The 25764-nt window shown below is 35.0% G+C and overlaps 1 protein-coding gene across 3 annotated transcripts in view; it reads left to right on the top strand.

Moving 5' to 3' along the window:
* Positions 1-229: 229 nt before the first annotated feature.
* LOC136036070 (ubiquitin carboxyl-terminal hydrolase 47-like) overlaps positions 230-25764 on the top strand; it is a 136168-nt gene continuing 110633 nt past the window's right edge. The window contains exons 1-2 of one of the 3 annotated variants that reach the window (XM_065718030.1): positions 230-458; positions 14146-14354. In XM_065718030.1, the coding sequence (XP_065574102.1) occupies positions 14229-14354 (126 nt within the window). In that variant the 5' untranslated portion in view covers positions 230-458; positions 14146-14228. The remainder of the gene's footprint in view (positions 459-14145; positions 14355-25764) is intronic. The other 2 variants (XM_065718031.1, XM_065718029.1) reach the window with 2 other exon arrangements.

The following is a 25764-nucleotide window of genomic DNA, read 5'->3' as shown; positions in this document are numbered from 1 at the left end:
TAAGTTTTCGAACTACCTAGAAAAGTTTTTCCGAAGTGTCTTCAATGGTAATGAAGCAAATATTTTAATTTGGTAGTGCTGTATTTGATTCTACGTATATACTTGTAATAACCTTAATTTAAGATTCTTTTGTCAGTTTTTACCTTAATATTTCATACTTCTAGGTTCATATAACATTATTTATTCTAATTAAATCAACTCAGGTTTTTTAAATACTCCTGTTAATTTTATTACAATAAAAAATTGTATTTGGCTTTGGTTGGTCAATCAGCCTAACCAAAAAGAGATTTGGATTTCAAGTTAGGCCTCTCCATTTTGATTAAGCTATAAGTAACTAAAAATTTTTCTATAGAAGTTCACATACTGAATGCAAATCCTTCATAAAAATTGTTTCTTCATATTGGCCTAGGCTATGAGAAGTCAGGCTAGACTGCAGACTTGCCCAAGGCATAGCCATGGTAGATAAAATATTCCATTTGTTACTCTGACAATGATTTATGTGTGTTTGATGTCTGTTGCTTTTTCTAACAGAAATGATTACGTATCCAGAAAATGAGTAGGCCTAGTAGAATAGCATACCATTTGAGGTGGGTCTAAGTCCAGAGAACAGTGGCTCTTCTGAAGGAAACACTAGGCCACAATGACTAAACAGCAGGGTATATTGGCAAAATTGCTGTAGAAGGAGACATACTGGAACAAAAGAGACATTTTAATGCTGGGCTGATTAATAAAAGTTGTGTTATGACAATTTATACCAGCTTTTCTTCTTATATAGCCTTGGATTGTATACAAAGTAATATAACATAAATGTGCTGATAAAACTCCAGTTTATCTACTTTTTGTTATGTTAAAAAAGGGTTAGGTTAAGAAAATGAAATGGTAAAATTGTAGAAATTTTAAACCTTTTCAATATGTTTTTATTTCTAAATTTGGTATGCCTAAATTAATTTGTAGAGATAAAATTCTAGTTAATTGACTTCTTGCTAGCCTATCTTGGAAAGGGTTTAGGTTTAGAAAATGAAACTTTCAGGAATGGGTCTACCAGCTAAAGTATGTCCTGGGAAGGTATTTTAAAGGACCCACCTCCACTGCTTCTCTTTCTAGAGGGCCTTAAAATTTGCCTACATGACAGGTCTTTACCTATTGAAATTTTGACAAAACAACATTTTACCTTAATTTTCAGTTACTAGTTGCTTTTTTGCTGCCTTTAGTTCTGAAAATGCAATTCCTGTTATTTGAGTAGAATTTTGAGCAATATGAATGTTTTTTTTAATTTAGGGAATATATTTGCATATCTTTAAAACCTTATAAAATGGGATTGAGCAAAGTTATGAACCAGAAAACAATCTTGTTATACTTCAATTAAGCAGAAGATCTATTTTGCAGGTTTCACTTTTATAGCTCTAATTTTAAAGGTCACCAAAGGTCAGGGCCCTCTAGAGGGAGAAGGAGTAGAGGTAGGTACTTCAAAATACCTTCCTGGGACATACTTTAGCCTGTAGACCCATTCCTAACAGTTTCATTTTCCTAACCTGAACCCTTTCTAAGATAGCAAGAAGTCAATTAACTAGAATTTGACCATTTGTAGATCTTTAAAACCTCATAAATGAGGACTATGCAAAATTGTGATGCTGAAACAGTTTTCTTATACTTTATTTAAGCAGGAGATCTGTTTTGCATTTCTAAACAATTCAAAATTCTTACAAAATTTCTAGATTGGTAAAAACTATGCTGTGCTTTGTGTTAATAGCTTCATCAAAATGAGCTAGAAATTTATGCCATACATTAAGTGTTGGGAAGAAAAGGATGAAAAACTGCCATTCCATAGGAAATTGTCTAAAATGTAAAACACAATTGAGAATTTCATTTGCAGATGATGCAAACATGAGACAAGAAACTGATCAAGCAACTTCTTTATAACAGAGAATTAGCTTTGGCTAGGTTGGAAAATAGTTGTAGCTATATTTTATGTAAGGATTTAGTTGGTATTTTAGTTAGGTTAGGGTAAAATTATAGCAGTTCATATAACTGGCTTACCAATAAAGTGAATATATCACTTGATGCCTTTTTTTATGCTCTTTACAAATATAATATTGCTTCTACCTTAAATTCAAATTTAATCACTTTTTAACCTAACCTAACTTTATTATAAATAATTTTAGAATTGAGAAAATGTAGCATTATTTTTTCAAAAATGATGGAAAAGCTCATTTTTAAGAGCTCAATGTGCTTAAATTTGAATTAGTGGTAGAAGTGATTTTTAATATTCATAAAAAACATAAAAAGGCATCAAGTGGTATGTTCACTTAATTGGTAATTCAGTTAAATGAGCTGTCATATTTTTTTTGAAATTTATCATTTTTAATAGCTTAAAAATTGCTTAAATCTTAATTTAAGGTAGAATCAATTATTATATTTGTAAGGAGCATAAAAAAAATGCATCAAATGGTATATTCACTTTATAGGAATGCCAGCTATATGAACTGCTACAATTTTACCTAGGTTAGTTGGTTAGGTTAGAATAAGTTTGTTTAGGTTATGTATTTACTATATGCTATGCTTTACCCCTCCCCCTAAATGTGCAAATACAAAGCCCAAATTTGTTTCTAAACTGTTATATTTCATCATATTAGTTTTATTTCATTAGCATAAACCAAACTTCACTTTATAGGTGTCATTTTTTTATAATAGATTAGCATTAAAAATCAGTGAGGTAGAAGTTGTGTTTTTTTAGGGGAGGGGGGGGGGAGCAGGTTGTCTCTTTATTGAGTGTATGTTGACAGCTGGGTTAGTACCCTACTTGATAGGTCTATAGCTATTGGAATTTTGGGGTAATGTTTATATTAACAGATTATTCTGATAGCTAAGAAATAAACTCACCTCCATTGTCAGAATTGCATCCTGAATCAAATCTACCATTTATTTGTGTTGGGAATGAACTTTACCCCACCCCTGTAAGTATTAACTCAGGGTATATATTTGCACATTATGGGGGAGGGGGTAAAGCTCGTTTACAATGCAAATGAATGTTAAATTTAGATTCAGGATGCAAATCTAACTATAGAGGTAAGTTTGAACTTTACCAACCCCCCCTTCCTCCTTTAATATGCAAATATCTATCCTGAATTGCTATATGCAGGGGTGGGGGTATAGTTCATTTCTGATGCAAATGAATGTTAAATTTGACAGGATGCAATTTGGACTATGGAGATAAGTTTGTTTCTTAGCTATCTGAACAATTTGTTATTATAAATGCTGCCCAAATTTTGACTCAACAGTATTATATTTTAATTTTCTGCTTTTAGTTTCTTTTTCTCTGATCTTAGTTTTGAAAATGGAATTCCTATTATTTCAGTAGAATTTTAAACCATATCAGATTTTTTCTAAATTTAGGAGATATATTTGCAGACCTTTAAAGGCTTATAAATTGAGATTAAGCAAAATTGTGGAGCTGGAAATGCTTTTCTTGTGCTTCATTTAAGCAGAAAATGTATTTTGCAAGGTTTCTATTTATTTATTTAAGAATTAACGATGCTTCTTGACTACTATGGTCCCTGCATCAGCCCTACAGTGCATTCCTGCAGCGTGATTTGATCTCTGGGTCCTGTATTACCAAGCTAAGGTCAAATCCACTGCACCACCACAGGACTTTGCAAGGTTTCTCTTATATAACACAGTGATTTTTAAAGGTTTTCAAAGGTCAGTGCCCTCTAGACAGAGAAGAAATAGAGGTAGTCACTTCAAAATGTCTTCCCAGGACATATTTTAGTCTGTAGATCTATCCCTGAAAGTTTCATTTTCCAAACCTAACCCCAAGATAAGTAGCTTGTCAAGAATGTTACCAAGGTGCCTGCTGATACTCTGCTTCAATTTACTAAAGTTTTTGACAAAATTAGTCACAAGTGACTTGCAATCAAGCTGCATACAGTCAAACTTGAAGAGAAATCCCTGCTCTGGATCCTTGATTTTCTTTGCTACTGATTTCAGTGTGTTCAGCTATTTGTTGGCTCAGGTAACCATATTGTGTTCCTCTTCATACAAGCTCTGAGCAGATTTCCTCAAGTAAGTATATTGGGTCTTACACCATTTAACATCTCTATTAATTATACTCATCTACTATTAGCAGGAAATCAATGCTATTAACAACTTGAAGCTTTTTGAACCGGCCTTCTCATGTGAAGATCATGCCCTTTTACAAAATAATCTTAATTTGCTTGGTCAAGTGAATAAGGCTTGGCTTCTTGGATTCAATATTGCCAAGTGCAACATCATTCATTTTGGTAAAAAGAATCAATGTTTTTATTATTTTCTCTTAGACCACTCAATCTCCTATATAGATAATTAGAAAGATCATAGAATCACTATTGATGAATGACTAGTGACTAATATTCTATGCAAATGACTAGTTTGACCCAAGCTTGAAGTTGGAATGTTGGAGGTATACAGACAGGTGTCAACAAAATGATGTCATGCATGCAGGAACATTCTTACACTGCAAGACTAACTAAATGAAAACTTCCAACACTTGTATAAAGGAGAAGAAGTGGTGATACTATCCTAACCTACAAGTTAATGAAGGCCAACATGCTCCCAGCATTATTTCCTATTATTGATCCCAATTCAAGAACCAGAGACCATCAGTCAAAACTTGTAAAGCAGTTCACCCTAACCAGAAACTCAAGTAATCTTTTCTCAATAATTATGTTTGAATACATAGCTACTTCTGAATATCAACATTTTCAAACAGACTAGATGCTGAATGGTCACTGAGGGAGCAGAAACTTGACTGGGAAGCTATTGATCTTTCAATAAGATACTCCATTTAGTCTAAGGGATTCTGCTGAGTGTTAGATAATAAAAGACTCATTTAAATTGGTTACAGTATTAATAATGGTAAAAGAAAATATGATAATCTGATTATAAATATTTCCTCGTTATACAAACAAAGCCATGATAATGACCATAACATTAGCAAACTAAAAGCATGTCTCTTTTTGTTCTAGAATGTCACCCTCTTAAGAGCTGCTATTTTTTAGTTTTACCTACTTCTTAAAAATAATATTTACTACTCTGACCAACTTCCTGCTTCCCTAACAGTCCTAGGTACAGACTAGCCAAAGGTCCTACATAAAGCTGAAAGAAAGTACTAGGGTAATACCACCCTGGTAAAGCTGTAGAATAGCAGCTGTTCAGAAGATTACATTTTAGAGCAAAAACAGAGAAATTATTAGATTGCTTGTTTTATGCTCATTTTCAGTTTTGTGTTTTTGACAATTTATCCCTAGTCCTTGTACTTCAGAATGCTTCAGACTTCTTTCAATACAACTATGGACTGTATCTGCTTCCTGTATGCTCAAGCGACTTAGCTCACAGTATTTAAATGATACTTTTAACAGTTAAGGGCACTTAAGAAGTACATCCTGCATAGAGAATCCCATGATTGAACATAAGTTCTGTGGCACTTATGAATAAAAACTGTCAGAATATGTAGACAAAATTCTTTCAAGAGGAGGTCTTCACTTGCTATTTTGTTTGCTTCCTGAGATGCAACTGTTTCTGGCCAGCACTACACAGTGTACTTCTTTTATGTGTTCACTGGAAGCCCAGTGCTATGAGGATACACCTGTCAAGTTATAAGTCACAATTTTTTTATTTCTAGAAAAATGATGAAGCATTACTAAGAGGAAGTGTAACTATATTTTCAAGATTGAAGTATAGAATTGGCATGGAAATATTAGCCCTATCCTTTTTTCTCCTTTCTAGTCTAAGCCTTACTAGTGTTATGTTGTTCAGCACTCTTCTTTTGGTTGTGATAGCTTAATACCGTGTTTATTGGCAACACCTTTCTCCTTGTACATGTCACTTAAGTTCTTCTTGGGCTTCTGGAATCCCAGATTGTAGTTTTGGTTGAAAATACTCCTATAAATTATTAAAGATACTAGAGTCCTCCTTCATCATTACAGACCTTTAGATAAAGTTCATGCATTTTGAAAACATTCAAAGTTTTATCTAAATATTCTTTCTTCAAGTCTGACCTATAGTAGTGAGATTCCATTTTTGGAAAGGATTTAGTATACCATCTCAGTGTGTTGGTGTCCTCTGCCTTTGTTTTGTTACTGGGAATTTTAACTACATTTTGTTGAAGCATGCCTGTACCAGTTATCTTACTATACCTTTGAGAATAGCATATTTGTTGTTCAGAAATGTCAAAAGTAAACAGATAAAACTATTTAAACCTCTTCTTGTAATGACATTTTCAATTAAATTGTATCTCCTGGAAACCTGTCATCAAGTTTCAATCATTGTGTTCTATTCTTTCAAACTTCGCAGTGTTCAGGTAGTGCATTGAGATTCCAAAACTTTTGAGTTCCAAACTTAATGAACTATGCTAAAACATATGAACCCTTTCTCTCTTTACTGGTGTACCCTGAATGCTGTCCAACTATAAATCCTTTTGTAGATGGAAGTTTTGGCAAACTTGGGCTTTTCAGTTGAGACTATTCAGCCCTTTTATTTTTATCTCACTCTGTGAGGATATTGTATGAACTCTTTCTTCTTCTTGTCTTTCTTTGATCTCTGTGATTAAGGCTATACAGTTATGACAAGCTAATTCAGATTAAATCCCTTGTCAGTTTTTGCTTTCACAAAAGGTGGGGGACATGTACTTACAATAAAGTTGAACTGTTGATTTGCTCAGCTGGGAGATATCATACAACAATGCAAATTTCATTAGAAAGCACCACTAGAAAGCCTGTAAAAAAATAACACTGATAGGGTTTATATTTCTATTTTGACAAGAGATGTCAGGTACAACATTCTTGCTTTCATAGGTAATATTTATTTTATGTTGTTTTTCAATGTTATGGGGTAGTAATTTAACCTGACAATGCAGGCTAGTACCTTTTACAAGTAATTAGTACCTCATGCTTCCCAAAAACACATTTATAGCACTGTACAACTTCTAATTTCTGTTACTTTGTTTATAGCGTGGGGCTATATAGGAGGTAAGGCTGTAGTGGATTGTGACAAACACACATTTTATAATTTAAATAGCAGTTTAAAAACGTCTCTCTTTTTTCCCAGCATGTCTCATTCTAGAGAGCTGCTATTTTGTCAATTTAACATACTCTTTTTTTTATTATAGTATTTCCTTCAGAAGAGCCATTGTTCTGTGGTGCTACCTAAAATGACATATGGCTCTTCCTTTTTTGGGGGAAATTTCTATGTACGAAAAATTTAAAAGGATTTTTTTTTAATATTTTATTGCCAAAGTTTTATTATTGGCAATTATTGGCATAAATTGTTGATATTTTTTTCAAGTTTTGTAAATGAGAATATAAAAGTCAGATTCTGAAAGAATGACAGCTCTGGAATAAAAGAAAAAAATGTGAAAAACATGTTTTGGCTATATCACTTTTTTTCTTTTTTTTTTATTGTCTCATGGGTTTGTAACTTACAGTGTATTTACACAAAGTCAGGTAGACCACTGATGAAGACAAAAACATCTTGAAGATTTGTTGTAGTGATAAGCAGCAGATAAAATTGTCCCAACATATTTTGCTTCCTCAGATTGGCTCAAACTTACAGTGTATTTAGATTGACTCAAAGAAGGATTAATTCTAATGAAGCCAATCTGCTGAATGGATTTCTGGTTCCCAGAATAGGCACAAATTTGTTTTGTCTTTAAAGTTGCTCTTACCTGCAAATTATTCATTATTGCAATAATTGTATAGTTGCTCAATTTATTTCATTAAATTAACAACTACAAAGTCAATATGCTAAAGGGCTTGGTGGGCCATTATTTGGGAAAAAATCATATGAAACTTAATAATACTACCTTATACACCAGTTAAAAATCACGCCTGAAAATAAATAGATAAGAAATATGAAATCAACTCATCCACTGTTCCTACAAATGCTGCAATCTACCCTTCACCCAACAAGCAAAACTATACAGAAGTTTTCTCTGCATCATCAAGGAACTAACGCTAACTAAACAATACTCAACAAACAAAATCTTACTGCATCATATAACCTACAAAAAAAATCCCATGTTAAAGTCAAATCTGTTGCATGATGAGTGAAAAAGACAGTGAATTGACTTTATATTATCATTCACTGAATTCTTAAACGTGTAATCCAGTTCTTTCATGTACTATTTGTCCTTTTAAGAAGGGATCAAAAAGATTTTGATGTGAAGGAGCTTATTCATTACATAAGCATAATAATTATAGGGGCCTTGGTGTTTAGGCACATAGGGGTCTGGGAATCCTACAAGTCACCCTGGAAATAATATTCCTAAATCTTAAATCAAAGAATATCTTCCATTGCTTAGTTTGAAATTTGAAAGCCTTTTTGACAGAATATCTCTTTTGAATTGAAAGTGCAGAAGTTTATGAAAAGTTTGAAAGTGTTTATTTTATTAGGCAGTAAAATCTTCAGTATCCTCTAGAGAATGAAGGAAAAAGTTATTCTGGTGTGATAGGGGGTCTCCAGTGAGACATTAACTGCGTTGTCCTCGAGTAGGTACTGGCCTTTTATTTGTGTAATACCAAAGCAGTGAGACGCTTTGTACTGGGCTGAATACAAATGACTAATAATGGAAGTTTATAGTGCAAAGCAATGTATATAGGATATGTTACTTATATTGGATGAAAGAAAAAAAAAACGTTTTTATTGTGGCTCTGTCAGTTCCTCCTTTCACCACCTATGATAAGCTCTCTAATTTAAGTACATGGTATCTTTCTGGATACTTTCAGTCTTACTTCACTTCAAATCGAAGCTGGTTCAATCGAGAACAGTTTTATTGGTTTTAGTGAAGATATTAAAGCTGGCAGAGTTTCTTTAAAAGCCCTACAATATTTATCGTTTTTATTAACTTTCAGAAAAAAATTTGCATTTGAAGTTTCTACCTCAAATGATTGTTATTATTGTAATCATTGTTGCAATGATTGTTGCTAATAATCCTAAACAAGTTGGACGAATGGCAAAAATTTGGGTCGAAGGAATGACAACCATTTATGTACTGTTGCTTTTTCTATTGCTAAGTCTTTATCTTATTTTGTTTGAACTGATAAAAAAATATTGAGTCTTTATGCAACGATTTTGCTGTTAGTATAACTCTAGTTATTGTCTGTCATGTTGAAAATTGAGGTAAGTGAATTCAAATTATTTTGTTATATTTGGCCCTTATTTTATTAATTTTCGGAAGTGAGAGGTTTGCGCCTTCTCCTGTGATATAACTATTCCAGCTTTGACTGATATATTTAGTGCACTTTTTAAAGTTGCTTCAATGAGGTACCATATCAAGTTTCGTCCAAACCATATGAAAATGCGTTTCTCCCATTCTTCCGGTCTACCCTGTTAGCTCAGAGATGTGTTTGTGTTGCAGGGAACTTTTTTTTCAATTTACATTATTAATCTAGAAGTTAAAAAAAAACCAGTGAAATGTAATTACACTGTAGACGAAGTATATACAGCATTAGCAAAAAAGATGACTTTTAGTCAACTCCCTCCATCCACCTGGGACTTTGGTGCTCAAAAATGTAGCCTAATGCCTTCTTCTATTCTGGTCCCATCTGGGATTCAGTTGAACAGAATTATATTTGTGTAAAACGCCGGTTTGAAACACAAACCTTTAGTTTTTGGAATGCTTTTTTTTTTAGATTTGACCCACTGCTAATTTAATCAGTAGTGCTAATGATTTATTCAGACACATTTTTTTTTTTACCGAAAATTCTATAAGGCTTAAAGGAAAGTTGGTCAAATATAAAAATTGTACAACCTGATGTATTTAGTTTTACCTATCGGTCAATGTAAGCAGCCTGTGTATGTTTAGAAAATATTTTCTGCCTATATATAAAAGTTCAAATAGGGATAAATCCTTTTAAAAGACAGTGGTAAATTTGACAAAAAATACTAAATATTTTGCTCACATATGCACTGACCATCACCAGTAGTAATACTCATCAGTAGTAATACATAATACTTCTGATGACGGTCACTGTATATGTGACCGAAATATCAAGTATTTTTTGTAAAATTTATCACAGTCTATTATAAGATTTATCTCGATTTGGACTTTTTATGGCACTTGGTATTAACCAAGTGACATATAGCAATTGCCAATTCTGTTGGTCTGTCGGTCTGTCTGTTGGTCTGTCGGTCCCGGTTTTGCTACTTTAGGCACTTCTAAGTAAGCTAGGACGATGAAATTTGGCAGGTGTATCAGGGACATGACCAGCTTAAATTAGAAATAGTCGTTTTCCCAATTTGACCATCTGGGGGGGGGGGGGAGTGGGGGCCTGGTTAATTTGAAAAAATAGAAAAAATGAAGTATTTTAACTTATGAGCGGGTGATCTTAATAATGAAGTATCTTAATGAAATTTGATGTTCGGAATGATATTGTGTCTCGGAGCTCTTACTTTGAATCCCGACCGGATCTGATGACATTGGGGGGGAGTTGGAGGGGGGGACCTAAAATCTTGGAAAACACTTAGTGTGGAGGGATCGGGATGAAACTTGATGGGAAAAATAAGCACAAGTCCCAGATACATGATTGACGTAATCGGAACGGATCCGCTCTCTTTGGGATTGTTGGGGGGGGGGGGGGTAATTCTGAAAAATTAGGAAAAATGAGGTATTTTTAACTTACGAACAGGTGATCGGATCTCAGTGAAATTTGATGTTTAGAAGGATACTGTGTCTTAGAGCTCTTATTTTAAAGCTTGACCGGATCTGGGGAAAATGGGGGATGGGGAGTTGGGAGGGGGAAACCTAAAACTTGGAAAACACTTAGAGTGGAGGGATCGGGATGAAACTTGGTGGGAAAAATAAACACAAGTCCTAGATACATTATTGACATAAACGGAACGGATCCGCTCTCTTTGGGGTAGTTGGGGGGGGGGGGCTTATTTCTGAACAATTAGAAAAAATGAGGTATTTTTAACTTACGAACGGGTGATCGGATCTAAATGAAATTTGATATTTAGAAGGATATCGTGTCTCAAAGCATCTATTTTTAAATCCTGACTGGATCTGGTGACATTTGGAGAAGTTTGGGGTGGGGGAACCTAAAATCATGGAGGGATCCAATCCTTAGATTGGAGGGATCGGGATGAAACTTGGTGGGGAGAATAATCAGAAGTCTTACATACGTGATTCAAATAATTGGAACGGATCCGCTCTAGTGGGGGGGGGGTTAATTCTGAAAAATAAGAAAAAATGATGTATTTTTAACTTACGAAGGAGTGATCGGATCTTCATGAAACCTCATAATTAGAAGGACCTCGTAACTTAGATCTCTTATTTTAAATCTTAACCGGATCAAGCGTAATTGGGGGGGGGGGCAGTTGGGGGAACCGGAAATCTTAGAAAATACTTAAAGCAGTGAGATCAGGATGAAACTGGATGGGAAGAATAGAAACCTGTCTGAGATACGTGACTGACATAACCGGGCCGGATCTGCTCTCTTTGGTGGAATTGGGGGGGGGGGGGTAATTTTGAAAATTGAAATATTTGTAACTTACGAAAGGGTGACCAGATCTTAATGAAATTTTATATTTAGAAGGATCTTGTGCATTAAAGTTCTAATTTTAAATTCCGACCAGATCCTATGACATTGGGGGGAGTTGGAGGGGGAAACCGGAATTTTTGGAAAACGTGAAAATTGGGGTATTTTTATCTTACGAATAGATGATCGGATCTTAATGAAATTTGCAATTAATTATCTTTCAGTTATTCATTATCAATTAATCATCGTCGCCATTAGTCATTATCATTAATTATCTTGTATCATTGTCTTAAAATTAATTATCAAAATTTCACCCTTTAAGGATAACCTTAAGAAATCCTTTTTACTCAGGTTTTCAACTTTTTCCTTGAGGTATGAATTAGTTTTAACTTTTCGATGACCTGTTTCCGCTCCCTTAATTGTTTCTGACTATTTCAGGTCAGCTCACGAAAACAGAATTGTCAATTCACGAAAATTTTCTTAGAAAAACTCGTGGAAAGATATTAATCTGGTGCGAAATTTAGAGAAGGGACCTTTATATTTAAACAATTAAGAAGAAGAAGTAAGATTTAAGATGAAGAAGAAAAGAGATATAATAAAGTATTGTAATGGCTCCCCTAAGCCCAAACAACCATTTTCGGGGAGGCACAGAGCCCTACAGGGAAATCTCCGAAAATTTGGGGATAGTGGAGGCCTTGAACAGAGGCCTGACAGTTTAGAAAATTCCTGTGTTGTTTTAAAGTTACTTTTCTGTGAATAAGCAGAGCCAGCAAAGTACACCTGGTACTTTTACGATAAATTACATCAGTTTGGTTTTTGTTAAGAAAAAATATTGCTCAGTGTTTTTTTTTTGCGCCTCTAGGCTCAGGCCTACAGGGTCTATGCGTAAATCCTGGCCTTTACCCAGCTGTAAAAAAAGTAGTCCATTTTTATTTCTTATTATTATTTGAGAGTCCCAACCACCCAAAGGTCTCAACCAACTGTTAGTAACGATTTTCAATCAGCTCTCAAAAATAAAAATGCTAGTAAAAATGTTTTATGACTTTTTTTTGAGGAAGCTGGAAATAGGCTTTTTTTGTGTTTTTTTGTGAGAAAGCTGGAAATAGGCCAGTAAAAACAAGATCTTAAATCTTAAAATCTTATTTAACAGTGCTTATTTAGCTGAAAATTGACAGAGAACAAGTGGTTGGCTCTGTAATTTTCCAATGCATCTTTGATGCTTGATTGTGCTTCCTTAGCAGAGAGAAAAAAGAATTATTTTATTTGAAACAAATAAAATCTGAATTTAATTGATATCCAATTTGTTAATATTTTACTGACTAATGGGAAAGTCACGAACGTTTTCAGAGTCAACGCACTAGCTATGATTTCATGATTTCATAAAGAGCAAAGTGTTTCTATGTATTATTTATTCAAATATTTTTTTTGTTTTTCTCGGCCGTTTCCTATAAGGGAGGGGGGTCAATCAATCAGAAATTTGATCTTAGTGCTCTATTTAAGCACCAAAAATAATTTGATGATATTAGATCAAAATTTCTTGATGGTCATTCTGCTTAGGATAGTCAAAAGGTTAAATTGATATGTTTCCAGGGATGTTCTGACCTACATAGCCCCAGTGGCAAGGGTAACACTCTAAATTAGGCAAATTGTCCACTATTCATCTATTGTAATGTATATTATTAAGTTTGACTTCGTATTTGTCTTAGCTCTATTCGTTTTAGGTTTTGTGCATCAATATATCTTTACTTTTCTTCAAAAGACATCTTTTTCGGAAATTTAATTATATTAGTAATCTAAAAGGCTATTAAGACGTCTCAAAACTAGGTTTTTATGCTCCATGAATTATTTTCATAATATAATTCTGAAATGTTAGCGTGATTTCATGATTCGGCTACATCCCTCCTGATTCTATTAATTTTATTAATCCCTTTAATTAATTTTTAATTAATTTTATTAATTACTAATCCCTGATGTCTTCATTGCTGCGAATGAACTTGACTGTTCACTGACGTCTGATCCAAGTTATGTGATAACATATAGTGAACTTATGGGAATTAGTAAATTCTGTTCAGTTATAATTGGGGGTCTTGATTATCCTTTTTTGAGATTACTTTTAGTCAAGACCTAGCTATACTAAAATCATTTATTTAGTAATCTTTACTTGCCAGAGAATCATATCGGTACTTTTGGAAAAGGATTGGTTTGATAGGTAAGTACGGGAAAAAAATAACCCGGTCAGTTTAGGTGGAAAAAGAAGAAATATTTGGGTACATTTTCATGCCATTTCAGGCTAGTGCTGTTTCCTTATTGGGGATCTCATTATGGGCATACGGTGCGTCCCTTATTTCATTATTGGCTAGTATTTAGAAAAAAAATGTTAAAATTGAATCAATCAGTTTGAATTGTCAGATCCATCTTCTTTAACTGTTATGTTTTTCTATCATAGAATGTTCAAATTCATGTTGAAAAACTCGGGATCTTCACAATATTCCTTATGGAAATTTCAAGTCTTTTGTTTCACTTGGTCCCCAGCACAGACCATGTTTAATGCAAATACTTCGGCAACACCTCTCTTGATATTGAAGTAATAGTTTTAGTTGGAGATTCATATTATAACCTCCTTTTTTTCCAGCATATTTTTCGATGATGTGGTACCAAATTTCTGCAGAAAATAAAGAGCTCTTCGACTGATTTCCTTCTGTAAATCTGTAATTTATGTGCCATCAGAAAAGGCTAAAAATGATTCCAGAGTGTGAGCTTATCGATCCCTCTCGACAGGAATCAATCAACAATGATCAACAAGGCTTTGTTGGCGTCTCATCTGAAAATTTTGCTGATGAGGTAGGTTTTTCTCTGTTGATGTCTTAGAGGTGGAGGGAGAGCATAATGCTTGAAGTGGTAGTTATGCCTAATTGTTGCTATTATATATTCTCTCTTTTTCCTTAATCTTTGTTGGAGATTAATTCCTCTTTCTTGATTATCCTTCACAGACTCACTCAAGCTAAAGTAACATGCTCCTTCATTCCACCTGTAATTTCACTTTGTCTTCCAAAGGCAGATTTCGTTGTACAACATTAATGTTTGCAATTCAATGCGATTTTTTGGGTTTGTTGATCCATGTCTTTTACTTTCTTTTCAGAGTAGTAAACTGTCATCTTATGTAATTTTGCAAAACGTCCACTCCTAAGTGGATAGTGATGTTATTTTTGTTCTTGAAATGTATATAAATGTGATGTAAATGTATATAAATGTGATGTCACTCATATGATTTTCTATCTCCAAAATTAAAGCTCTAAACGAATTTTCTCAAAGTCTCTTAACCCAACTAGATTGTGATTTCATGCCAGAAAGTTCAAGTGTGCCGATTTTTAAAAAGAAACATAGGTGTTTCCAAGGAAAAAATTATGTATACATGCATACACAGTTGCTCATTTAGAGTGTATATATATATATATATATATATATATATATATACATATATATATATATATATATATATATATATATATATATATATATATATATTATGAAAAGAGAAATCACCAATGCAACAGCACAAACACATAAAAAAAAGAAAGCGGAATCACTTTGCCGCCGTTAGCTCTTCTATCCTAACTTAGATGCAAGCAACATTTTTTGACCAGAAAGTGCTCGTTGTTTTTAGAGATATTCTTAATGAAATCTTGGTTGATAATCCTAAGTCCGCAATCCCAGGGCTTGTTAAAGCCGCCCAATTTGGTCTATCACCTACTTTTCGTATAGAGTTTCTTGACTTTGCTGCCCTTAATGCCTTCATCACTTCATTACGTCATTTTGTTTTGGATATGAGATTTTTCGAGTAAATTTTTACAAAGAAAATACAAAAATGTTGTTTTTGATGCCAGTCTGCTGCTCACTTGGTAGCTAGCTGCCATCTTAAGCCCATCGACATGAAGGGCTCAAGATGTTTCAGCTCCTGTATGAACACTAAGGAATATCCATATAGTACTTTGCCAAAACGTGCAAACTACGGAAAATACCCTGTGTCCTGCAGCCTTAGATATGAAGTTTAAAACAAAGCTATGTCCGATTCCACAAAATGATTCATCCAGCGTGCGTGTTCTTTGTGTTTAAATGTAAACGGTACTAAGGATAAAAAACTCTTGTTTCAAAAACTTGCTGTATTGTTTTTCTATAAGAACACTTTCTAACGAAGGTAAAGTTTTAGAGTTATAAGCAACCCCTCAGCTTGTTTGCCCCCTCCCGTAGCTTCCCTCCCGCAGCTTGTTTGCCCGCGAGGCACGTAAACCAAAGGCTGTTCATCCGCTGGTCTAGCAATTTTCATCCGAGGGTTGTTGACGACATCTATCTTACAATCTGACGATAATATTCTGCTGGTTCAATACGGGAATCTTGCTTTGTATATATATACCTTCCTTTTGACAGCCCCAATATTGCTTCTCAGAGTGCAGATAGTCTGGTCAGATTCACCAAACGTTGTTCTAGACTAATGGATCTTGGAAAATCTCAACCTTAAGAATCTTAGCCGATGAATATGAACATAATACATTTTTCGGGTCGATTGACACATGTGCTAGAATCACCTCTCAATGAATATCATATCGCTGCAAAAATCCTTTATTTACGTTTATTTATAGAGACGGATACAAGTGTAATCTTAATCACGTGATTACATCAAAGCGGCTTTGGCCAGCTCAGTCGTTAACGTTGACGAAGAAAAAAATTATGATGACCATATGATTTTACTGTGTGATTTACTTTTTTTTGATGACAGTTCAACCTCTTCCATTCAAGTCCAAGTGGCTCGTTAAGCATATCTGGATTCGTGTTGACATCTCACTATATACTGCCGCTTTTAAGAATCTTCAATTAACGTATCTTACTACTTCCTTCAAACCTCTGTTTTAGTTCAAGCAAGTCGTATCAATTTGAACTCCTGTTATTGCCAGATATCTGCTAGACTAAAAGCTGCTGCCAAACTCGCTGTGCCTGTCAATAGAATTTGGTCTGTTACAAGACAATTTATAGAATGGAATAAAGTAAAATTGATATGAGAATAGAGCGTGACATTAAAACTTAGAAATAAACGAAATTATTCTGTATGCAAGAGGGGGGGGGGGCGTGTTGCTCCCTCCTCAAATTCGGATCTTTACGTTATAGCTTCATCTCTTCTACTATTTTTTAAGAATTACTACCGAAGCACAAGGGCAGTTGAATTGAAATAAGAATCGTTTTTAAGGCATTATGGAACTTTTGTGTAAAATCAGCAGCGAATGAGCTTCAAACATGTTTCCCCAAATAAGTTAAGAAGATGAAACTTTGCTTTAAAGATATAGCTATCATTGGGGGTCAATTGAAAGGTAGTGTTTGAAATTCACAGGCGCAAATCAATGTCAAATTGGCCAAATAGTTTTGCTTGTTTGTTTTCATGGTTCGGCACGGCAACACTGTCGAAAATATGGTAAATAGACTGATTAAAAAAAAAGAACAAAAGAAACATGTGAAAAATAATCGGGGTTTCAGGTATGGATAGGTCCAAAATGAGTCAGGGGTCAAATGCCCCCCCCCTCCCAATGGGTCCATAGTATATTTCTGCGCCAGCTTTGCACAACTTGCTCTGTTGAAGCAACGAAAACTTTAAGGTTCTCTATGCATAAATGAGTTTTCAAATGTTCATTTTCGAATATTTTTGTTATTTGTAGTTTTTTTAAGTTTCTCGTTTTTTTTTTATAGGAATAGTTTCATTTTGCAAAATATTATGTTCCCAACCCTTTAGATAGTGAAATAAACATTATTGGGCTTATATTTTTGTTAGCCCAATATTTCTCAGAGAGGTACATGCGCCACATAGAATACAAAGAAAAAAAAAGGGAAAAGAAGACAAAAAGACCTCTATACCAAAAAAATTGTTAAATTTGTTACAGTTACAACAAACAGGATATCGTTACCGCAGACCGACTAAAACTCAAATGCCTCTATTTCTGACGAAAAGTCACGTCACCATTATGCTATGGTAACTGTCTTGTTAATGCATATTATAAAACACATTATTCCCGAAGAACTGGATGGCGACAGCTGATTATTTTTTTTAGGGAACTGAAAAAAATATTTCACCCTCTTTCCCAAAAAAATATTTTACCCTCTTTCCCAAAAAAATCCTAAGTTTTTTTGTGCAGAAAGAGAGGAGCCATCACCCCCCTCTAAACACCTTATTACAGGTTCAGCTCAAAATTTTTACGTATACGAGGGAAAATTTTTTTTATGTATATAAAATTTTTACAAAATTTTTATATATTATGTATATGAGGGGGTTGTACCCTCCTCAACACCTTTGCTTCTTATAATTAGAACAGTCAAAAGTTTTTTTTAAAGTACTAAAAAACTTTAGCGTAAAGAGCGAGGTGTCGAGGAAGGGACAGCCCCCCTCATATGCGGAATCATTTCTGTTCGTTTTAAGTTTTAATGTTGCTCCTCACTTTCAGCCAAAAAAGACGTCCTTTTTTATTTAATAAGTAAATGGGATGAAAATTTCCTTTCTTTTTACCTTCTATAGGAGTGCAGCCATCCATACCCTCCTTCTGCTGCAATTTTGAATATTGATTAATATGATTGACCATTTTGTTTTACAAAATCTCATTATGTTATGTTTTGTTTTAACTACTTGTTAGATTCAATAGGAAGACTTCTCATTAAAAACAAAACAAAAAAGAACATAAAAATAGGCAGTCAAGAATCAATTCAACCAGATCAAGAATCAATTGAACAAGACTTTCTTCAAAATTTTATTGCCCTTGATAAACGCCTTCAACCTCGCCCCCTTCCAAATTACAATTTAAAATTTATTTGGTAATTTGAACACTCCTTCAAAGTTTCAGTTGAGTTCCTAAAAATTTTAGATATTATGGATACGCCCTGTTGATAACCTGAATGCACACTGTGTCTTTATTTTAATTCAACATACCTTTTAACTCTCCCTGAAATTTTCAAATTAAGGCCATAAGCTGTTTCTGAGATATTGTATATATGCCATTTTAACAATGTGAATGCATATAGTGTCTTGAGTTAGTTCTACACCCTCCCCCCTTAATATGACACACCACTTATGACCTAATACCTCTAGCCGTTCCTGATATATTGCAGATATGTCTCTTTGACAACCTGGATCCATATAGTATCTTCTGAATATTTCAGCGCTCCCTTTAACATGCCCTGAAATTTCCCATCAGCTGTTCCTGAGATTTCAGACATTGCCCTTTTGACAATCTGGATGCATGTAGTGCATTTTGATTAGTTTAACATCTCCTTCAATAAGCCCTCAAAATTTCCGCTTAATACCCTCACCCATCAACAATATAATCTATATGTGAACAATGGATAACTTGCAGAATTTACAGCCCTTGACCCTAAAACTTTTAGGGGCCCTTTCATCGCCAGAGCCATAACTACTGGATATTTTGGCTACTTTGAACAAAATTGATATGTCAAAATTTTGATTGGATGTTTTTGGCGGTCGGGGGGAGGGGATCTATAAAAGTGTGGAAGAGTGGTGGTTGACCTCCAATCTATTCAACTTTTAAAGGGGGCAATGACTATACCTTAGATGCTTCTGTGCCACCTGAGGCATAGGAGCATCGACAAGAAGCTGTAAATCTTCACTATATTTTGTGCCGCCAATATATTTCATCGCTCGAGTTGTCGAAGGGGAAAGTGGAAAAGTTTGTTAGCAAAAATAATGATAGATTTAGACTTTAAAATTAGTTAACAATTGCCATGCATTATAGATAAACTAGCTTCACCATCTACCCTGCTGTGTAAACTAGCATTTGAAGTTTGTGTGAACTCTGCTTAAAAGGCTGATGATCTGACATCTCCTTCTAGTATTAGCTGAATTCATTTCTGGAAAGCTTAAATTGTTGTGCCCGAAAGATGGTGGGTGACACATCTTCATCACAGACCTGTCACTATTAGTAATTCTCTTCAACGTTAGATTATGCGTCTATTATGTTCCTGAGATTTTGGTGGTATCTTCATTTACATTAAGATGTTTTATTTGAAATCTCACTAGCACATTTCCATTTGAAATCAGAGTTTAAAGCTTAATGTTCCCCAGTTCCGAGTCTACCATAATGACAAGTATTAGCTGTATTTTTGTCGGCAGGAACATTTTTTTTTAGGATATGTTGTTATTACCCACTTGGTGAATTTCGAATGCATGAAAAAAGAAGAAAGGGAAAAACAGCTGTTTCAGCGCCTGTTTTTTAGCATCAGTCTTTCTTTCCAAGAAGGCTATAGGCCTATTCTGCGGATGGAGGATAACAGATTGTCCAATCGTCCTTGTTGAGAAAACCGTCTAAGGCCAAACGAACAACAGGTCGTCCCCCAATGGGATGGGAGAATGTCGTAAGGAAAGGTTTATGGGAAAAGGGAACTTCTTGGAAGGGAGGGGTGCAAAGAGGGACGCTTTGCTTAGATTAGGATAGAAGAGCGTATGTAGCTGTGTTGGTCTCAGGTGGCTTAGTGCTGCAGTGAGTTGTTAGTAGTAGTATAGGCCGGTTTCCGTCGCCCTGCCAAAATAAAATGCTAGTAACAGAAAATTGTTGCTAAACATTGTTGGTGAAATTTTTGGATAACACAACTTTCTAGGCCTGGTGCAGAAATATCTATCAGAATTATTAATATCTTTTAAAGAATGTCTAAAAAAAACGGCCGGATTTGAAAAACCCGTTATTAGTAATTTTTTGTTGTTGGCAATATTGTTTTTGCATGATTTGTTATCACTGATTATTGAGGTTGTATTGATGTTCTGCTTTTGTTATCCAGGTTAATGTTAGTAATGTGTAGGCATGGAAAGGTTTTGTTGCTTCATTCAATAAAAAAAAAATGATTTATTATAGATTAAAATCCGACGTTCTGTTTGAAACACTCTTCCCAAACTAATAAAAAATCTAAGAAAAAGATTGAAAGAAGGACTCGTTTTTAATTGAATGGGTGACTCGAAATTCCTAATGGAACGCATTAAACAGCGAAAAAGAGGGCAAAACAGTTTTTTTCCCTTTTTTTTGTCGTATTTGAATTGAAGGCCGGTATTATACGACAATATTGTCTTTTGAAAAATGAGCCAATAGTCAAAAATGGAATTAAAATTTTACATAATCACCAGGGGACAAGATTACCTACTGGATCAAAAAGAGTTGCTTCAATATTAGCTTATAGAGGAGTATTTCGCAACAGAATAGTGAACTTCGTTTCAATTTTTATAATTTTTCCTCTGTTGCTTTGATGTTCTCATTGAAGTAACTCTAATAGCTTCTTTTCTCTACGTGGATCAGTAGCAACAATTGTATTTATTATTATTGGTGGTGGTTTTTATTTGTTTCTAGCTTAGTGTTTTTCTTTTTATCTTGTGCCGAAGACGCCTAGTTTAGATACAGGCGAACCATCCGCGTTATTTTAGTTTTTCATCTCTTTTCTCTCTACTGGTTGCAGTCTCGTTTGAGGTTTTTTTTTAGTTTTATCTCTCTTTGTTGTTTGTTGACTCCTTCGGTAAGGCAAAAAAAAGGCAAAGAATACGGCATTGGACTTTGCAGTCCCTACCAGTGGTGTTGATCTCCGTTTTTCGACCCATCAGCCAGGAAGTGCATTGGGGGGCGGGGGGTCAACATTCTGTGCTTTTGCATACCCTTACTGTTTACCTCCCCCAGATTTGTCCAGATACCCATTTAGAGCTGGGTGGAGTCTGGCTGATCTTACAGAGTCTCACCACTCTGTTAACTCCTTTGGTCTGTTGAGCAATTGCTTTTTTGCATTTTTTTTTTTTTTTTGCATAGTGCTCACTATTTTGCTGGCTTGAAGAATCAATCTGCACTTGTCGGGGCATGCTTTAATTTGTACCAATATTGTTTTACGCTCCACTTTGTGGAAACTTGCCCTTTTCCAGATTTGTCCCATATCCATAGCAACAATTTTTCGGTATATTCTTCCAGAAGCTGGAATGATTTTTCAACAGTATCTGAGACAAAGATAAAATATAAATGAATATTCATAAATTGGCATCAAATTGATGTATATGTCTTCGCCTGAATAAAAAGAAGCTGCTGGGGCAGCTTTTTATTACCGTTGCGCAAAAGATTTTGCGCAGATTAAGTGCAAGGCCACAAGAAGGCTTCAAGCGGTAAAAACTAGGGGTGAAGTAGTTGGTAAATATTCTCTAATAGTGCGTTCGACCACACCAATTTTATTTGAAAAGCGTAGTTACTACTATAGAAGAAACGGGGCCCCATCCATCCTCTATGAGAATATGGGATTGAATTGTATTTTCAGCCCCAAGACCTCCTCGCTCAAATTCTACTAATATTCCTTAAATGACTGTTATGGGAGCCATTAGTTCTACAAGTTTGTTGTTGCATCCAAGGTTGCCGCCCGGTGAAATTTTTTTGGTGTTTTTTTAGTGATTTGTTATGATTTTCTGTAATCTTGTGATTTATGGGCTGATTTAGTCAATTTTTTTTTGTTTAGGCAATAGAAATAGTGATAAATCACTAGGGGTGGCAACCCTTGTTACACTGCTCTGTTCAAGGCTTTGTATCCTTAGCGCTTCACGAGCTATGAATGATGTCAGAGATTGGGGGGATTGCTACTTGAAAATGAATGGATTAGTTGTCGGATAAGTTGCTGCTAACCCCAGAAGATGCAGGATAAGCGGGGCTTATTGACGTTATGTGTTAACAGATAGTTCATTCATTTCTAAACTAGAAAAAAATTAAATTTTTTTACACAAGGATAGTTATAGTGAAAATCGACACGCCTTCAGGGATCTATAAATAATTCAAGTTTACATTAGAGTGCCCGTGATAATTCTTGTAATTCGCTTAGTTGTCTAAAACCCCCAACCCTCCATTGCACTTCCTGGCTGAAGGGCCAAGAAACGGAGATCAGCACCGCCGGTACGGACTGTAAAGTCTAATGCCCTATCCTTTACCTTTTTTTTTTAGTTGTCTAAAAGCGTTTCAGCTAGCTGACGGGCAATGTTTTTTTTTTCTTTTAAAGTAGGACTGCGCTGTGAAACAGCCAAAAACTGCAGTTACTAAAGGAACTAAAAAGTATATTTTTCTTTTCTCGAAAATCTTTAAATTTAAGGGAAAACGAGGGGCACAAATGGATTGGGCTTTATATTACATTAATATCAAATTGATCTAAGCTATAAATGCGTAAACAAAGAAAAAGTCAGTAAGTTCGGGAAAACAAGTTAAAAATATCAAGTGATGTAAATCCCAATCCGTTTTGCGCCCCTTGTTTTGACTTTCATAAATTCTCGAGAAAAAAAAAATCTACTTTTGGTCCATTTTGAAAACGAGTTTTTGTTGATTTTTTCTTTACTGCTTTCGACTTTTTAGTCTTCCTCTGGATAAAATTTGTCTTATTTGAGATTCAAACCTAAGTTACCACGGCCACATGTGTTGTTACCGCTGTGCTACCAAGTCTTGTATGATTAATTAAAAAAAACTAAACAAGTTTTTTCAACTGAAAGCAAGGAGCAACATTAAAATTCAAAACGAAAAGAAATTATTCCGTATATGAGGGATAATCGGCCCCCTCAATCGATACATTGCGCTTTACGCTGAAGTTTTGTATCACTTCTAAAAAAGCTTCTGATTCTAATTAAACGGCCCTTGTGTTTCAGAAGCTGTTCTTAAAAAGTTTGGTACAAACAGTCCAACTTTCAGTGGAAATAGCAATGCATCGAGGAGGGTGCGTCGTGCTCATATGAGGAATATCTTCTACTCGTTTTTGAGGTTTAATGTTGCTCCTTACTTTCAGTTGGAAAAGCTTGTTTTTTTTTATTTCGCATTGTGTTTCAAATAATGCCGGTAAATCTGGCTCCTCCTCCATAAAAATGTCTTCCCCTCATAGGTGACTCATTGATGGAAAGCTCCTTGTTCCTCAAATGTAAAATACTCCTTCATCTAGAAAAAAGTCCCTCCGGACAATCTCATCCTCGATGAAAACTCCCCCCCCCCGTGAAATTTCTTGCGGGTGATTCCGCCTGAAAAATTCTCCTTGGCATTCTTTCATTTGAAAAAGACTTTAATTTCTCATCGTGTTTGTAATCACTTCAAAAATCCCCCTTCTGTGTAAAATATTTTCTTGTGTAAAATTTTGTAGATATAACAATCTAGTTCTAACCAATACGGTGTTTGGTCATAAAATGGCCTATAAGTTAACATGGTATTCACGTGATAGTAAGACAGCAACCTTACTGAATATGTTATTGTAAACCGAAGACTGGCAGGATCAAAACAAGTTAATAGGGCATATAGGAGTGCTGTTGTTGATATTAAAAGTAAATATTATCCTCTAGTAGTGTGTAGAGTTAATCTAAAGCTGAGATTAAGGTATAGAGGAAAATGAAAAAGTTTGTGATACCTTAGATGTGAAGGAAGAATTGTTTTGTTTAGAAGAATTAGCGACAGTTCTAAAAGGATAAAAAAATGATAAGGCTCCATGTGGTGATAGTGTGGTAAATGAGTTTCTTAAAAATAACGACTCTGAGGTTAGAAATAAGTTACTGGAGATTATGAATATGATTTTTTAAAATGGGGAAGTACCTAGCGATTTTAGGAAAACCGTAATTAAACCGCGGTGTAAGAAAGGTGTTGAGTGAGTGGGGTAATTATCGATGCATTAGTCTGGTCTCTGTAGGTAGCAAATTACTTAGTAGTATGATAACATTTAGACTGAGAGATGCTGTAGACGAAGTTTTAAGAGAAGAACATTGCGGTTTCAGAAAAGGTAGAGGATGTGTCGACCAAATTTTCACATTTAGGTTAATAATTGAAAAGTTCCTGAGTTATCAAACACCTTTGGTCCTCAGTTTTATAGGTTATGAGCAAACGTTCGATTCTGTTGATAGAAGAGCTTTAGCAAAGGTTTTATCCTTATTGGTGGTATACCAGACAAATCAATTAAAATGATTAGTGCTATGTACGAGAATAATACTGTTGCGTTTAAGGTAGTAAATGAGGTTAGCAGTTGGTTTCGTATTAAGTCAGGAGTTAGGCAAGTTTGTAATCTATCCCTCTTTTATGGCTCATTTTGATGGATTTTGTCTTAAGAAGCACAGGAAAGGCAATGGGAGATCACGGAATCAAATGGGGAAAGAAAACTTTCATGGACTTAGATTTGGCTGATGATTTAAGCATCCTAGATGAAAGTGTGAGCAAAACAAATGAGCTTTTAGAGGTTTTTCGACTTCAGGGTGCTAGAATAGGTCTCAAAATGAATGTTGAGAAGAGTAAGTCATTAAGGCTAGGAATGAGTGAAGATGAAAAGGTGACTTTGGGTAGCGAAAAGATTGATCAGGTGGACAGCTTCACTTACCTTGGTACTATTATTATTAAAGACGGTGGGATCGGTAAAGATGTTACAAGTAAAATAGCCAAGGCTCAGGGTGTTTTTTTCACAGATAAAAATAGTTTGGAAGAATAGGAAGATAAGTCTACGAACCAAGATTAGAATATTAAGCTACAGTGATAACAGTGGTCAAATATGGCTCTGAAGCATGCGTGCTCCAAAAAGTGGATGAATATTTTCTTGATGTTTTCCAGAGAAACTGCCTACGGACTGTTCTGGGTACTCGGCTGACTGACCGTATTTCAAACAGTAGGCTGTGCGAAACATATGGTTCAATCACGCTTTCTAGGGCTATAATGGAAGAAAGGTTGAGATGGTTAGGGCACGTTGCGCAGATGAAGGATGACAAACAACATAAAACAACAGTTTTCCAACGGCTTACTGACCGTATTTCAAACAGTGTGCGACATAAAACAACAGTTTTTCCAACGGCTTACTGACCGTATTTCAAACAGTCAGCTGTGCAAAAAGTGAGTTTCAATCCTGCTGTTTGAGGCTATAATTGGAAAAAGGTTGAGATGGCTAGGGCACATTCTGTGGATGAATGATGACAGATTGCCAAAGATTGTTCTTCCCGGCCAACCGCCTAGGACTAAACGGAAAGCAGGTCATCTACTGTTTGGGTGTTGGGATGTCTTAAAGAAAGATTTAAAGGAAATGTGAGCTTCCGGGGAGGGTGTAAACAGGGTGGTTTTGAATAGATTGGGATGCAGGAGGAGCGTGCGTAGCTGTATTGGCCTCAAGTGACTTGATGCTGTGGTGAGTTGTTAGTAGTAGTAGTAGTAGTAGTAGTTAGTTATTCCAAACCCGTTGAAATCCCCCCTCCCCTGGAACATCCCAG

Source organism: Artemia franciscana, chromosome 15 (assembly GCF_032884065.1).
Source record: "Artemia franciscana chromosome 15, ASM3288406v1, whole genome shotgun sequence".
NCBI lineage: Eukaryota > Metazoa > Arthropoda > Branchiopoda > Anostraca > Artemiidae > Artemia > Artemia franciscana.
This window is presented reverse-complemented; position numbering and strand designations above follow the sequence as displayed.